This window comes from Canis aureus, chromosome 34 (genome assembly GCF_053574225.1).
Source record: "Canis aureus isolate CA01 chromosome 34, VMU_Caureus_v.1.0, whole genome shotgun sequence".
Classification (NCBI taxonomy): domain Eukaryota; kingdom Metazoa; phylum Chordata; class Mammalia; order Carnivora; family Canidae; genus Canis; species Canis aureus.
The window spans coordinates 18678356-18695206 of record NC_135644.1 but is presented as its reverse complement, the minus strand read 5'-3'; the positions used below and the strand labels follow the sequence as shown (position 1 = coordinate 18695206).

Here is a 16851-nt window from a genome sequence, read left to right as displayed (position 1 = left end):
CAGCTTTCTTTTCCTCTGATTTTTACCTCGGCCAGGTGCCTGTTGTAAAATCAGACACAGCTGATATCAGGTTTGCAACACTAGCAAGTGGTCTGTCAATGAAATGCAGAGGTCAAAATACCTTTTACTTTAATTACTTCCACGTAATCCATATTGGATAGGCAAAAGAGAAAAAAATTCACAAAAATTTAAGTAGTATTTATGTAAGACAGTTTTGAAGCACTGGTGTTTAATATCTACCTTTCATCCAGTTACATCCATTATAATATTATTAGATGGTCATCCTGTCTATAAAACTTTATCTTCTGCTACAGTTCCTAGATTTTGAAAGTAAGAAATATTTACATTTAGAAAATGTGTTGAGTTGGAATCTTGCTTTATAAATAAGATCATTACAGAGCATTTGACTTTGTGAACTGTGCCACACTGGGTATTTTTCTGAATAGACATTTTTCTAACTCTAACTGTATTTTTGAGCAACCCACTGATCCCAGCACTATGGTATCAAACCAGTGACCTTTACTTCCAAATTCTTACTCTATGAAGACCTTAGGATCATATATATAATTTATTACTTCAGATTTCTAGACAATTATTTGTTTAATAGGAAATGAAGATAGATTTGTTATTTGTCAATGTTGTAAGAACATATCCTTTTATAAACCACTGAATTCCAAATTTAAAATTTCTTGAACAGCTAGTTAGAAGAATGGCTCATAATGAATTCTTTTGAAATGTCTGTTAATATTAATCTGTGCATATTTCTAAGAATTCTTTCCTTGATAATAGAAGTTGTGAAATTAGAAAATCCCAGAGTGCATTAATTACATTGACTATTCCTCATTGTTTTCTATATCTGACTTCTTAGAGCTATTATTTTACTCCACAGAAACATAGAAGGGTGACTATTCATGCAATCCTTCTGTGACTGACTACAGGCATGTGAATAATTGGTCAGGAAAGGAAGAGCATTCTATCATATATTGTACTACTTTGCTTTTTAAAAATTCCTTAAACATGGACTCTCCATAAAAAGTAAAATTCAGGAAGGCATAATGAGTTTTATAACTGGGCAAATTTTGTTGATTGATTTAGTTACTTTTCAAAAACTACAGAAAAAAAGATATTTTGAACTCAAGAGGGTAGATCTGTAGTCACACAATCTCTCATGATTTAAGAAAATAGAAATATATACATCATATATATATATACACGCAAACATAAGTATATAGAAGTAGACATAATTTAGAGCTATCTGTGGTATATTACAAAAAATAATAATATAAATCTTTTCCCTAAGAACTTCAGAATTCTTCTTTTATTTTTTTAAATCTTTATTTTTTTTTTAATTTTTATTTATTTATGATAGTCACACAGAGAGAGAGAGAGAGAGGCAGAGACATAGGCAGAGGGAGAAGCAGGCTCCATGCACCGGGAGCCTGATGTGGGATTCGATCCCGGGTCTCCAGGATCGCTCCCTGGGCCAAAGGCAGGCGCCAAACCGCTGCGCCACCCAGGGATCCCCAGAATTCTTCTTTTAAAAGATATTCTTACCCTTAATATGTAATCATTTTCATAATAACAGATTATATTTTTTAGTGTTTTATTTTCTTTCAAAATGCTTCCTTACATGTTCTTTCTGGTTTATAGGATTTCTTCTGTTAAGCAAAGAATGAATATTTTGGGTGGATTAGTAATTATTTTCTCATAAGAAAACATTTTAGGGATCCCTGGGTGGCTCAGCGGTTTAGCGCTTGTCTTTGGCCCAGGGCACGATCCTGGAGTCCCGGGATCGAGTCCCACGTCGGGCTCCCGGCATGGAGCCTGCTTCTCCCTCCTCCTGTGTCTCTCTCTCTCATAAATAAATAAATAAATCTTAAAAAAAAAAAAGAGAGAAAAGATTTTATATTTAGGGTACAATGGAGTCTATGTCCAGCTATGCCATTAACTTTTGAGGTTTGGGAGTATTCACTGAACTTCTTTGGATTTTAATTTACTTACTTACACAATGACTTGTCCCTAAACCCCAGAGACAAATCAGTTCTAGTACAAAATCTTGCAATAGTATTTATAATGTTTTCTAACAGAAATGATAATTGGAAAGGTTATTTTTCCCTTTTTCACAGACCACTTTAGACTTATGGCATGTTCTTTCACAGTCTGATTTCCATACTTACAGGTATGCAAAATTTTCCCTATTTTTCCATAGGTATTTTGTGACAAGAGCATCTTTACTTGTTCTTCTATGTCACCTAAACTCATTTCCCACTATTCTCCAACCTCAGTATCAGTCAAGCCTTCTGAAATAGCACAGTACCAGGTCAGGGGACCAATGTCCCTGTCTCCTTCTCCACCTATCCCTAAGAAAGGGGCTTTCTAGAGCTTCCTTCCTTCCTGGGTGGCACAGTTGGTTGAGCATCTGACTCTTGGTTTTGACTCAGGTCATGATTTCAGGGTCATGAAATCAGGTCCGAAGTAAGACTCCATGCTCAGCATGGAGTCTGCTCGAGATTCTCTCTCTTCCTCTGCCTCTCCCCATTCTCTCTCTTAAATAAATAAATCTTAAGGAAGGGGGAGGCTGTCTTATCAACCTTAAAAAGTTATATCAGGTGTCATCAGCATCAAGGTAGGAGCAGATAGATACATCACCTTATAGTACACTGGGCAAGAAACATCACCTTGTTTATCAGGTGAAGCAATGGATTGACATTGGTTTAGAAGGCTAGGAAACCAATATGGACGCATCTTGTTAACTCAAGGTAAGTTTTCTACTTTATGACTACCTGTGTAGGCAAAGTTATTAATGGGAAGGAGAGAGAAATTAAAATATAATGTCTTTTCTTTGTCCAAAATGAAAGCCCACAAGGTGATAGAATCCAAATCTCTTAATAATCCAAACATTGATTTCCTGACCATTAGTCTTGGGCAATTCCCAGTAGGATGAAAAATGATAAAAATCAAATATTTTAAAAATAAATACCACTGCAATTTTAGCAAAAATAAACTGCTGACTTTCTGTTAAGATAAATAAGAAAATGACATCTTTTCATCAATAATATACAAAATGAAATTTATATTTTAATGTGGAGAAACTTTAGAGAATCATGTCCAATAAAATCTATGTAGTGATCACTCACAAAAAAGTAATAGTACAATTGAATAGAAACTGAATCCATCTGTATAGATAGATAGCCCACAGGGTAAAGCAGAGATATATTTTCTTTATCATGTGAAAGACTTGCAGTGGTATGTGAGAATGTCTTTTATCAAAATCAACTGGAGGAATGTACTTTTGTATGGATATGAGGTTTTGAATGACAGGTGAATTTCAAAAGTAACTGACACTTGTTATGAACAAGTCAATGTTGTACAATCATAGCATGTATATATCACAACTTTGTATTCCTGTATATTTTGTGGGGTTTTTTGAGAGCATGTTAAGTAAGAAAAATAAATACAATTTTAATCAAAATATGTGAAAATGTTTATTTGAATAAGAAGTTCCTATGGAAAACCACACACACAGGGAGCCAAAAAAATGATTTTTAATTTTTTTCTGGGTCACAAAAGTTGTTCTTATCTGCTATTTTATATATAAAGCTTAAAAGAAACTAAAAATCAGGGTACCTGGGTGGCTCACTGGTTGAGCATCTGCCTTTGGCTCAGGTCATGATCCTGGGGTCCCATAGGGAGCCTGCTTCTCCTTCTGCCTATGTCTCCCCCTCTCTGTGTGTGTCTCTCATAAATAAATAAGTAAAATATTTAATAAGAAAACTAAAAATAGAAAATGATGGTTCAATGTGGGAGCTGGGGGAGGAGGTAGGAAAAAGAGGAAAGGGAAGGAAACAGCTTGGTTATCTGTCACTTGAGATTGTTAGGGCCTTGGTTTACAGTGGTTAAATCAAGCCAATCCAAATAACAAATACATGGAAGAGCCCTATTCTATGAGTCCCAGAAACTACGAGTCCTAAAGTGAAAGGCAGAGGGTGTATGAATGAGCTATGAATATACATGTATGCATGTATGTATCTCTATGTAGATATGTACCATACACTGATTGGTCCCAGAAAGAGCCCTTGCAATGATTTCGGAATTAGAGTTCTTTAAGAGTGAATAGTAAACCATCAGGCAAAGTGATAGTAGCAAAGAATATTAGATCAAATAAGAAATCTGGTTTTGAGACCAGCTCTGGTCTAAAGAGAACTAAACCATGGAGAACCCTTGTTTTCCTTTCACATAAGGGAACATTTAGGCATGTTTCCATATGCCTAAAAGGAGCTGGCTAGATTAGGGTAGACTATATGATCTTTAAGACCTTTCTGTTTCTAACAACTGTTATCCTGTGATCATTCAGTCAGTCTTTCACTCTGTTTCCAAGCATGTAATTCCTATTACCCTGTATTTTTGTCAGGTAGATGGCTTAAATGGGAAAATATCAGGCCATCTGAAATGGGTGACTGACAAAGCTTTTTCTAACTCTACTATTATTTCTTTCTCATGTAACACATGTCTCTGTGAATAAAGAAATAAAGCCACAGTCTATAATTCTCATGGCAATCATTTATTTTAGCTACACCTATCTCCTCGAGTGTTAAGAGGTGGAGAGAGAACCAAAGAGCAATTTTTAGACTTGCTTACGATTTAGTCCACCTATCAAATCTGTCTCTAATTAATTGTGTGATCATGGGAAAGTTTTCTAACCACTGTGACTCTCTAAGGTCTTATCTATAAATTTCAGAAAAGAATAGCACCTACCTCATGAGGTTGTTAGAAAAGTAAATGAGTTAGTGCTCTCACAGCATTTAACCTAAAGTCAACACCCGGTGCCTCAGGAAAGTTCATTATTAACATCATGGAGCTCTTAATAACTATTTTTCATCAAAAAAATCATAGGAGTAGGAGTGGAGACGGTATTTTTGCCTGGCATTCACATGAGCATATGCTCCTATATAGGCATTTTGTAGCTTTGCTTGAAAGCTTGAAGAAAAGAGAGTGACTGTGGGACATTGAAAACCCAGTACTGTGAAATGTTGCAGTCTGTTTTATGAGAGCAGATATTTAAAATGCCTTTACTGTTCATAAGCTGATGCTATTTTCTTTTCAAAGCCTGAAACACATATCTGAGCATGCTACGTTTGTTTTCAGTGACTGTTGGCCCTAATAAGCCTGCGAGCGGATTTGCAGAGGACAGTGCAGCACAGAGCGAGGCCGTGCCAGACCTCCAGGAAGCGGTGTCCTTGAAGGAGCGGATGGCGAGGTACCAGGCAGCTGTTTCCAGGGGTGACTGCCGCAGCTTCTCCGCCAATGTAAGCTGCTCCTGGTGGTTCTGGGCTTTCGGTCTGCCCTTCACACACCCTCCTTCCATTGCAATACACTGGGCAGGGGGATAAAGTACAGAAAGCACAGACATAGCATGAATCAAAGAGGAAGTGAGTTGAAGCTTCAGCACTGCAACTTATTCTCTGTGTGATCTTGGGCTACTATCTGAACCCCTCTCTGAGCTTCAGTTTGCTTAACTGAAAAATGGGAATAGCCATCTACCACAGAGGGTCTTAGGGGGAAGTCAAAGAGACAATTTACGTGGAAGCCATAAGGCAGGGTATAAATGTGTTATTATTGCCATCATTATCATTTAACCTATAGCTATTCTCTTCAGGAAGGTTGGGAATTAATTTCAGATTTTAATAACGTGGGTCTGCATGCCGCCCTCTTTGGTCTCATGTATAGTTCATTTAAATTCACTGGCAGTATAATTTTTTTTTTTTTTTTTGCTTTTCTCATTTCTCTGTATGCACTAAATCCATTAGGAGTAGCTTAATCAACATAGAAATGAGGGAGATTAGCAATGTAGGCACTCTGCTAAACCAATTATGATTATAGGAAACAGCAGGATTCAGTAGGACCACCAATTTTTAGAGCCAAAGCATAATAAAGTCATATTCAAAAGAATTTGTTGGGTTCCATCATCTGTGGCCTTCAATCCACAGGGTTTGATGAGTCATTTTATTAGTAGCAGCTTTATAGCTTAATGGAATATAAGGATACTCTTTTATAATTATAATCTCCAAATTAGCAAAGTTGTTCATTTAACCAAAAGAGAAAGAGAGGGAAAGAATAGTCAAGAAGGGTGGTGTTCTAAAATAGCTACTCTTAACATTCTTCTTTACAAATTATTTAGAGACAAGGCTGACTGTGCCAAACTCATTAACAATATTGTAATTCCAAATGACATTTAAGTTTTTACATAGTCATTAAAATCCATTTTAGATGCAGCGTGGATTTTGAATGAATGTACAGAAATCACAGAAGTAGCTAGCTCTCTTCCAAAATAAATAGTATCACTTCAGCGCCTCCTGCCAGTCTTCTTAGATAGCACCCCCTGCTGGATCATTAAGGAACTTTACTACAAAGTAGTGTTTTAAATTGGAGAAAAGATTCTTGGGGAAACAAACAGATTTTGAAAGTACAGAGCAAGAGATGGGTTATTTAGTAAACAGTTTTTTAAATCTAGGAACACTTTGACTTTTTCAGGCAGTAGGAGAATACACCATAAGACAATTTTTTTTTTTTTAAGATTTCATTGATTTGTTCATGAAAGACATAGAGAAAGAGAGGCAGAGACACAGGCAGAGAGAGAAGCAGGCTCCTTGTAAGGAGCCCAATGTGGGACTCGATCCCCGGACCCCAAGATCATGACCTGAGCCAAAGGCAGACTTAACCGCTGAGCCACCCAGGTATCCCCATATGACAAAATTTTATTTATAATGTGCTAAAAAGAAAATATTTAAATTGGGCCCTAAGAAAACTAAATTATCCCCACTATTTAATACAAAAACAAAATGTTAACACTATTATGAAGATAACCTACATATAAAGAATTTAGTAATCTTTCTCTTCTCCTGCCCATTTGCAGGCAAAACAAACTGAGGGGAAGTGACTTACAGAAGATCATGCATTACTGACAAAGCCAGGCTAAATTCCTGGTCTCTGGACTCCTGTCCTCTTTTTTACTGAATTCAGCTGCCTCCTCTCTCATACAAGAAAGCATCTGTGGCCCAACAAATGCCTTATTATTTGGTTTAGCCCTAAGTTAATATTGTGTGGGAGGGGAGGAAGAGCACATATATTATCTCCAAGAAATCCTGGTTAATGTCTAAAGAAAAGCAAAATAACTGCCTTGCTGCCTTATCTGGTCAGATGCATCAAATGTCTATTCAATTATGAAATCATGGAAACTGCCTTTGACGACATTTCTATTTACACAAATAACCCCAGTATTTTACATGTAAAATCTGGAGGTCTCTGATTTGGCCCCAAATTGAATCCATTATATTTCAGTCACATTGAGATCAGTTTTTCCTGGTCCTAGCCTCAGCCGGATGGCATTTGGTTGAACCTAAATAAAAGTCATGCCCATGGAAAGGCAGTGGTCTGCAGGAGCGTCCTAGAAAAGGAGGAGGTAACATTTGTTAAGCAGTAAATTAAGATGCCAGATTGTGCTGGCAATTTTATTTCCTTTATCTTTTTTAACACAAGGAATATGCGGAAAATATAGTGTTATTCTCAGTTTAATAAGAAATGAAACTTGAACTCTAGTTCAAGGTTTTAAGTGTTAGAACTGGGGATTAGAATCACTGTTTGGAAAAAAAAAAAAAAAAGAATCACTGTTTGGTCAACTCCTCAAATTATGTTATTTCTCCTATTCCCAAGGACCCAAGGACAGTTCTTTATAATGAAAGTAGATAACTGTGTAATATAATTACCTTATTATCAAAATAATTTAATATTAAGTTGGTCCTGTGTTAAGTATTTAAATTAACTTGTTAATAAAATGACTTGGGCAGTCCGGGTGGCTGAGCGGTTTAGCACCGCCTTCGGCCCAGGGCGTGATCCTGGAGACCCTGGATCGAGTCCCACTTCACGCTCCCTGCATGGAGCCTGCTTCTCCCTCTGCCTGTGTCTCTGCCTCTCCCTCTCTCTATGTGTCTCTCATGAATAAATAAATAAAATCTTTAAAAAATATAAAAATAAAAATGAAATGACTTAATTATTATGGGCATACCATTAGATTCCAAATCTTATTTCTGAGTCCAAGAATAAGAAACATTAAATAAAGATAAATATAAAAACGCTTAACACAAAGCAACCCATTATATGGTCATTTACAATAACATGGGTTAGTTGAAATGTATAGCACATGGGGCAAAACAAGGCAAAGTCACAGACGAGCCCTCCATCTGAGCAAGGAAACATCACTCCAGCTCATGACCACAGGCTGCTCCTTGAGCAAGTCCTGCCATCCCACATATGTAAATCTCCATTTACAAGCTGCGCTGAATAAAGACACTCTATCACCACCATGAAACTACAGCTCAGAGGACTTCCTCACTTCGGTGGGTGTGCAGCCATAAAGCCATAAGGGTGTAATAGCAGCAGTACTGGTAAAAATAATTAACTATATGCATTTTTGTATGTGCCATATGGTCTGATTCCAAAGCACAATGCTAAAGGGAAGGACTGGGTATATTTGGTTTTTTAGTTCACTTGGTAGATGAGAGGCAACATATTTGGTCTAGGAACTGATATTTTTGTGAAAATGCACTTACTAGGAAAGTATTTAGTCATTGGCATAATTACTGAGGCTTGCTAGATTAATTTGCACGTGATTTGGACATTGTTTATAGTTGTTACAAAGAGTAGGCTTCTTAATAATTGCCTTAATTTCCATAATTTAGTACTCACATATTATCTACATATGATCAATCGAGGAACGCCATTTATGTACATTAAATGTTAGGGGAGGGTACAAGAAATCTTGTGGCCTTAATTCACCCTTTCCCTTCTTTATCCTAAATTTCAAAATAGATGCCACACTTTCTCATGACTTTAACACGTATCAAATGGCAGTAACTGACCAGGATTTCCTTTTGAAATTTGTTGCAAGATTTGATAGTATATATATCTAAACCATATAAGTGTACATTCTCATCCCTTCTTCTCATGAAGCAAATATTCATACTTTTAAATATCGGACAGTGCATGGAATTGTGGAAAGGTTATGAATTTGGAAAAGCAGCCACTTGAGTTTGCTAGTACTTCAGATAATCTGGAGTATTAATTCATTCTCCAGTATTTTAGAATATGGGAAACCCCAAGATCATAGTTGTATTTTTAGGATCTGTTTGAGAAACTATATGCTGGGTAATGATTTCATGATCCCAGGAGTTTCCTATCCATGATAGGGGAACTTCGGCTCACGGCCATCCAGTTACCTTCAGGTCTCAAGGCTTCAGGGTTATGTCAGGACTGGGCCAGACCTCAGGAGACCTCCTGCGATTTGAAGGGTTGCTGAATCTCTTCCCAGTTTTAAGCGGTCCTAGAAGCTTCCTGGAGGAGGGCTGGTTGGCATGAGGCCTGTTTGCTTGAGAGTTGTCATCCCATCTGGGCTTGAGTGCCTGCTGGGCTGGGGAGAGTGTTGAATCATCAAAACCAAAGTCCTTACGTTACTGCACTTCCCACAGGGGCATAAGATCTGACCAGGCTCCTCGGGCTTTTCAAGTTGCTCCAAATGAAGCCTATTGAATCAGGCTTTCTGTTCTCCAAAATGCCAACAATAGCCTAGAATGCTTCTAACCTTAAACCTTCTAATCTAAGTCCTGGGGTTTGCCAACCCTGGAGTAGTTGTTGCTTTGCTTGTCCTTTCATACTAGTGATTAAGGCAGAAGCAATCAGGAAGACAGATCCTGGTTCAAATTCCAGCTCCTACTCACACCCCAGCAATGAGAACTTAATAACTTGCCTTACTTGCCCAAACCTCAATTTCCTCATTTTAAAATGAGAATAAATGTCCATATCTCACAGAATATGGAGAAACGTCAAATGACAAGATATATGTAAACACATAGAAATCACTCAGCTCTAGTATTAAGTAGTTGTTACTATTACTGATACTGACATTTTCATATAAGAGGGGCTTATTTTATTCATCTTTAGTGATTCAAGTACATTTTGAAATGAGTTAAATGTTTTTAATATTCTTTCTTAATAATGTGTTGCTTATGTAGACATTTGGAATTTTAATGACAACCTTACTGTGGGTTAAAATTGAGTCCATTATTCTAATTTCTACTAGTCTGTGTGTATTATTAGTGAAATAGATTCTACAGGTCTAATCTCTAAATATCAAAACCTATCTGAGATAAGAAGAATTAACTCAATATTTTGAAGCTCCTCCTGACTTTATATCAAAGACTGATAAATGAGAAAACAACATGGAGAGATTATTTTTTATTAAGGTTTTCTGTAAGGGCCTACTGAAATAATTGCATATGTTCATATTTTTAATATACCACCCATCAATAATTGTCAACTGTAAAGCATAATAGCTTGTAAATCCCATCTTGAGCAGATATAAAGCTGAATTTTCCTTTTCCTTAAATTGTCTTAGATAATGGAGGAATCCAGAATGTGCACAGTGCCTGGTGGTTTGGCCAGAGTGAAGAAACAATTTGAAAAGGACAAAATTGCTTCTTCTTGTAATACCTTGTCTCAGTACCAATACCAGCACGAGAAAAGATCTGAACAGGTAATGCTACTGCAGGTAATGGATAAATCACGTGTGGTGTAAGTGTTCTCATTTCAGTGCCAATTCAGAAAGCCCCCTATTTGGTGGTACATTTATTTTCATTACTCATTAACAAATATTGTTATTTTAAGATGCTTTAGAAAATCATCTTTAAAGCATACCAATGTATTGATTAACTTATTACTTGGAGCATTTTGTCATATTTCTAGGGAACCATGCTGGAATATCTTTCTTCTCAGCTTCTAATGTTTCAAGCATAAATGAAAATTAAATAGCCTCGGTTAGACAACAGGTAAATAGAAATGTTGAGAGCCACATTTATATTGAGCCTCTGCTTCTAGGTTATAATTCATGATAACCTCTGTGCTGGTTGTTTGTATAGATTAACTGTGAAGCATTATTTACCTGATCATTGTGGTGAGTTTTCTGTTTTCTTTAAAATCATCAAAAATTGAGTAGTAGAACCCAGATGTTGCATAAAATTGCATAATGCAACTTCTGTGTTTTATCTTATATAAAAGATTTCCCCCCCCCCATTTCATTCCTCCATTATCATATATCACCAAATATTGTCATGGGTTATAATGATTTTTGAATGTGAGAATCTCAGTAATAAAACCCATTAGACTGAGCTCGGCACTCTGAAAAATAGTAATTGCACTGTACACAGCTGTATTTAGGTCCATGTTTTCCATGAGGAAAAAGAATTTCCATGAGGAAGAGAGTAAGTGGGGTACTTTTACAATTTGGTTGTGGAAGATAAAAGGTGGTTTTTTGTTTGGTCAGTTTTTAAAAAAAAATCCCTAGGATATTTGGAGTTACCTAATTTTTAAAAATTAAGGCAATTGTGTGTGCATAATATGGATAGGGGACAAATGGGGAAAGTATATCAGAATGATTAAAAATCTGATATGTGAAATAGTATTTGTTTTCCATTCCTGGCTTTGTCTGAAAAGTAAAAATTGTGCAATATAAATAGCTCAATGAATTTATGGTAAGATCTGTTCTAACTTTGCCTGAAGGAAACAAAATGTAAATAAGTAATTAAGATTGGATATACTTGTGGTTTAATATATAGCTGTTGCAACATAAGAGTCTTTAAATGAGTCAATTGTGTGTTTACTTGAAATTAGTCAACAATACAAAATGTAGTTAGTTATCATTAATAAGTAGCAAATTCCACACAGACAGGTATGTATGAACACATGGCTTATGTTTCAGGAAAACATTGTAATAGAGTGTAAGGGCTATGGGGCTTTGGGACTTGTAGATCTAAGATCAGAGGGCGCCTCTGCCGCTTACCAGTTGAGTGACACAGACACGGGGTCACCTTCAGGGCACATGGCCCTGGGTAGTCACTCAGGGCCCCATTCTGAAAGGGCACAGTACTTGGCTTGTGCTTTGCTGTCATCATCTTGAAATTTAAAAATATATATATTTTATTTATTCATTCATGAAAGACAGAGAGAGAGAGGCAAAGACAGGCAGAGGGAGAAGCAGGCCCCATGCAGGAAGCCCGATGTGGGACTTGATCCCGGGACCCCAGGATCATACCCTGAGCCAAAGACAGATGTTCAACCGCTGAGCCATCCGGGCATCCCTCATCTTGAAATTTTTAATAATTTTGCAACAAGAGGCCTGGGTCTAGCATTCTCATTTTGCACTAGGTCTGGCAAATTATGTAGTCAGTGCCACACAGACCGAATTCAATACCCCTCAACCCTCCATTTCTGATTAAGATGGGGCAACTGATGAGGGATTTGCCCATCTCATGAGGTTAATAATGAGGGGTCTAATATGACAAAGAGCAGTTTCCATGAAGGCAGTTCATTATCCATGAAACTTGAAGTCAGTTTAGGACTCCTTAATATTGCATGAGATGGAAAGCCCAACCAAAAGTGGCTTAAGCCAAAAGGAACATTATAGATTGACAAAAAATGCAGTCTTGTGGAAGGGAAATTTGGTGTCAGCTCCAGTGGTGTACTAGAGCATCTGGCTTGTACCAACTCTCTGATTATTAAATTTTTAGGAATATTGTAAACCAGATAATGTCATGTTAATAGCTTAAAGTCGACCATATCGAGAATATTTATACTAGAAAAATTGGCAGATTCTTTCTTTCTTTCTTCCTTCCTTTCCTTCTTTTTTTCTCTTTTTCTTTTTCTTTGAGAATCCATTGTTAAGTATGTATTTCCTTACTGTTAATGTAAGGACTCAACTTATGGCCATAGCATAATAGCTAAGAGCACAGAAACTGGAGCCAGATCACTTATGTCCAAATCCCCACTCCTTCATCTATTAGTTGTGTGACATTAGGCAAGTTCCTTAACCTATTTGTGCCCCAGTTTCCTCAATTATAAAGTCAATATTATAATAGTACCCACCTCATAAGGTTAAGAGGATTAAATGAATTATATTTGTAAAGTGCTTGAGACTGTGCTTGGCCCATTGTAAGCACTACACAGTGTGGTGTTTAAAAAATAATAATAATAATAAAATAAAATAAATAAAACAAGTATTACCTTGAACATATTTCTTTCTTTTTTTTTACCTCACTTCCTCTGGACTGGTCCCATTCTCACCCAGGTTTCCCCCAGCTCATAGTAAAAAAGATGCAGAGAAAAAGTGAGATCCTTTTCCCAGAAGTTTCGGGAACAAACCTTACTGCATCTAATTGGCTGTAAATGGAACACTGATGTTCTTCCTAGAACTAATTTCTCAGCTGGGAGACACTGATTGGGTGAAGCCTCTGTACCTGTTGACCTAAGTGGAAGTTCTCAGCATTCAGTTTTCAAGGGAGAATAAATGAATACTGGGTAAAAGTAAAACCAAACAGCAGCAACATATGAATGTTATACACACACACACACACACGCACTTGCTATAAGCTCCTTCCAAATATAATCTATTATTATAAGCTGTAGTCCCTACTCTGGAACATGAAATATTAATGCGTGTGAGTGTAATAAATAAAACCATGCACTAGAAGTCTGAATATCTGCAGGACTCCAGGCCTTTAGTGACCTCTCTGAACTTCAGTTTCATTATCTACCTTTAGACATGCTAATAATATCCAATAATTCCATGAGGAATGACCAAACCTAGGTCATAATGCCATGTATTATAAATAATATATAAAGGAAACATGTTAGAATAAACTAGTAAATATCTTTTACTAAACTGCATGCTGAAGTCTCGGGGAAGATGAAAGAAAAAAAGTCAACCATACCTTAGAAAATGAAATAACTAATTTATAAGCCTTATTAGAAATTTGAGATACATGTCAAATCTGGTTATAAAGGGGAAAACAGAAAAAATCACATCTTAGATACTCACTTAAAATCTTCAAGCTATTAAATGCATTCTAAAAATTGCTTTTCTTATCAGCAGGGATTGAGGACATTTACAGGTAGAGGCAGAAAGTTAATTTTGTCTTACCTAAGCTGTTGTCCACCCGGATGGTGTTTTCAGTCTTTGCTTGTTCAAAGTACTTGAGACTTATTTCTCTGCTAAGTCTGCCCCTGGCCAGAAAAAACCTTATTTTGTTAACATATAAAAATTAATATTAATTTGAAAATCAAGTTTAATTAGAGTTAAAGAACATTTGTTTTGGATTTCTGACAATATTTAATGTCACAATTAGTAATAATCTTGTAAGGTGTAATAATTAAGTTCAATCTGCCTGTTTCTTTTCTAATATACTGAAGTCAGATGTTTCAGGATAATTAGCTATCTGGTAATCATTTGTCTGGAAGATCAGCTACAGGGCTAGACAAGTTTTGAAAATTAAGCTATCTCTCAGGTTAAAGATCCCTTCTGTCTGCTGATTGATCCGACTATTTTATCAGACTATCTTTTATTCAAAAAGGTTCTAAAATAGAAAAAAAAGGAGATATAATATATAGGAACTCTCATTTATGCCAGACACTTAAATTCTGAGATAATGTCTTATTTATATATTCTAGACTTGTCATGCTTCCTGGTTCTGCCTGTTAGCATCACTGCTAGCCTGTGGAGCATCCTTATGTAAATTAGAAAAAGGAGCCACTCTGGACCATCAGAGCCCTTGTGTGAGGGAGGCACAGGGCAAGGGTTCAGCTTCTTAAAAGAATGTGTTGGGGAAACTTTATTTAATCTATTCCCGCATTCTTAAAAGGGTGCCTTGAAGTACATGCAGAAGGTATTAAAATAAATGTGTTATTGATGGGAAACTGCCATCATCTCTTTTCTGAGTTCATTTTCACTTGCCTATTCTACGGTTTCTGTTTTTTCAAGACTTTCTTTTTCTTCTTTCTTCTTGTAACACCTTTATTGAGATATAATTTGCATACCATAAATATCGCCCATCTTAAGTGGACAATTCCATGGCTGTTTAGTAGATTTACAAAGTCGTGCAGTGTCACTGCAATCTAATTTTACAGCATTCCCCTTCACTCCCAAAATAAGGCTTGGACCCATTAGCAGTCTAAGACATTTCTTTCTGTGCCATATTTTCACACTCAGGGCTTGACTTTCATCTTCTCATATGAATATCTTTGCTTTCTTTCCCCCATGCTTATGCAGTACTGAGAAGCTCTTTACTTATTAATTTTGAAGTCCTGGAAGCCTATACTTTTCTGGGGTTGCTTGGTTTGGTTTCGGTTTTTTCTTTTTGTTGTTTTTGTTTTTGTTTTCTAAGTGGCTTAAGTAGGAAAAGAGTAGATGGAGCTCCAAAAAGTTTGGAAGTAATCAGTGCAATACAGTGCTTAGGTAATTGCTTTTATGTGAAAATGGCTGCGCTGAATCCATGTCAAGAGCCTGATGCATTCCTGACCTTCGCTCCCTGCAGCCACCTCTCACGTGGACCAAGGGGAAGCTGCAAGACAGTATGTATCCTTCTGCATATATCTGCTGTTTCAAAAATCCTAATGTAAACATTAGCACTGGGTAAAATTATGTGGATCTGAAACAATCCCTAGACAATTTTTGGTTGATAGAAAACATTTTTGACAGCTTGTGACAGATATAATCTGACATCTGTGTGTTTCAGACTCTTTAAAGGTGACCCATAATTATTTTCTAGCAGACTAAACCTATTTTTTTTATCAGTGAAATGTCCACAAGTGCAAAGCATTTCTCATGTAAGTGCTTTAAACCTACCTTTAGCTTTCTGCCGTGTATATAATTTTTCAAGGGCATAGATTTCTTTGGCAGCCCCAACTGAACCTAGATCTCTATTAACGCATAAGGCTGTGATCAAAAGTGTGTCTCATTTTGTCTTTTAATCTGAATACTACTTTTAAATGACTCTTACACCTTAAAGTAACCTCACTCAAACAGGAAGTGATGGTTAGGCCTGCTGGCTCCGAAGGCAGGCCCCCCCCCCCAATTATAATACTCTTGAGTTAACCACCTCATCTCTGTAAAATGAGGATGAAGTAACAGATCTGTTTTAAGAATAAAATAAGAGGGTCTATGTAAAATTCTTACTAAAATGCCTGGCATATACAGAAGTGTTCAGTAAACACCAGCTATTATCATCAGCAGTATTGCCACTAAAGCTAAGAGAGCATAATCAAGTGGTAATTATTCTCAAAGGAGAATATGATTCATAAACATTTTATGTATATGTAAAAAGACAAAGAAGGATAACACTGTTCTATGCCTCACACCTCACACACCTCAACTTTATTTTTTTTCCCCAATTCTTTGGCCCTTGGAGACAGAATCATTTCCTAGGAGCTCATTAAGTAATTAAAGATTAGTTTAAATTAACATCCCTCTGAATGCTTTGGGCATCTGTTGTTCTGGAGCAGTCAGTAACTTTGGCGCATATTTAAAACATTATAATAGCAGGTCTCCTTTTGAAGAAAAAATGCTTAACTATGACTCTAGAAAATGACAAGACGAGGGGGACCTCTGGGAAAGCCAAAGAGAGGAATATGTATAGAAGGTCCTTTGCGCAGGTACGCTGCAGCCCTGGGATGCCGTTATGAATAAAAGCCTGTTTTTCAAGTGGGAGCAAATGAGTAACATAGCATTTGCTTTTGAAGACTGCTTTATTCACAGTATTGTGACACGATGTACTGAGAGGAAAATATAATTAATATATGAATTGAATCCGGCAAGAGAGAAAAAAGGCCTACGCTGCTTGAATAAATGAGGAAAAGAGAAAGAGTTGAGGCCGTGTTGATTTTTTCCATCTCTACAAGTGCTGTGGCTTCTCGGCTTATTTTAGCTGATGTGTGGAAAGGAGAGAAAAACATGTGTAAGGTGTAGAACCTTCC

At 36.7% G+C, this 16851-nt stretch overlaps 1 protein-coding gene and 1 long non-coding RNA gene across 3 annotated transcripts in view; one reads left to right on the top strand and one right to left on the bottom strand.

Moving 5' to 3' along the window:
* Window positions 1–16851, top strand: part of XIRP2 (xin actin binding repeat containing 2) — a 74042-nt gene that overhangs the window by 19532 nt on the left and 37659 nt on the right. The window contains exons 2-3 of one of the 2 annotated variants that reach the window (XM_077883543.1): window positions 5146–5306; window positions 10448–10585. In XM_077883543.1, coding sequence (XP_077739669.1) covers window positions 5250–5306; window positions 10448–10585 — 195 coding nt within the window. In that variant the 5' untranslated portion in view covers window positions 5146–5249. Of the gene's footprint in view, window positions 1–5145; window positions 5307–10447; window positions 10586–16851 lie in introns of those variants that run through there. The other variant, XM_077883544.1, reaches the window with a different exon arrangement.
* LOC144304908 (uncharacterized) lies at window positions 1892–14120 on the bottom strand. The gene is made up of 3 exons (XR_013371889.1): window positions 14024–14120; window positions 9273–9463; window positions 1892–5374 (listed from the first exon to the last, which is right to left on the bottom strand). It is a non-coding gene; the product is annotated as an uncharacterized LOC144304908 (long non-coding RNA).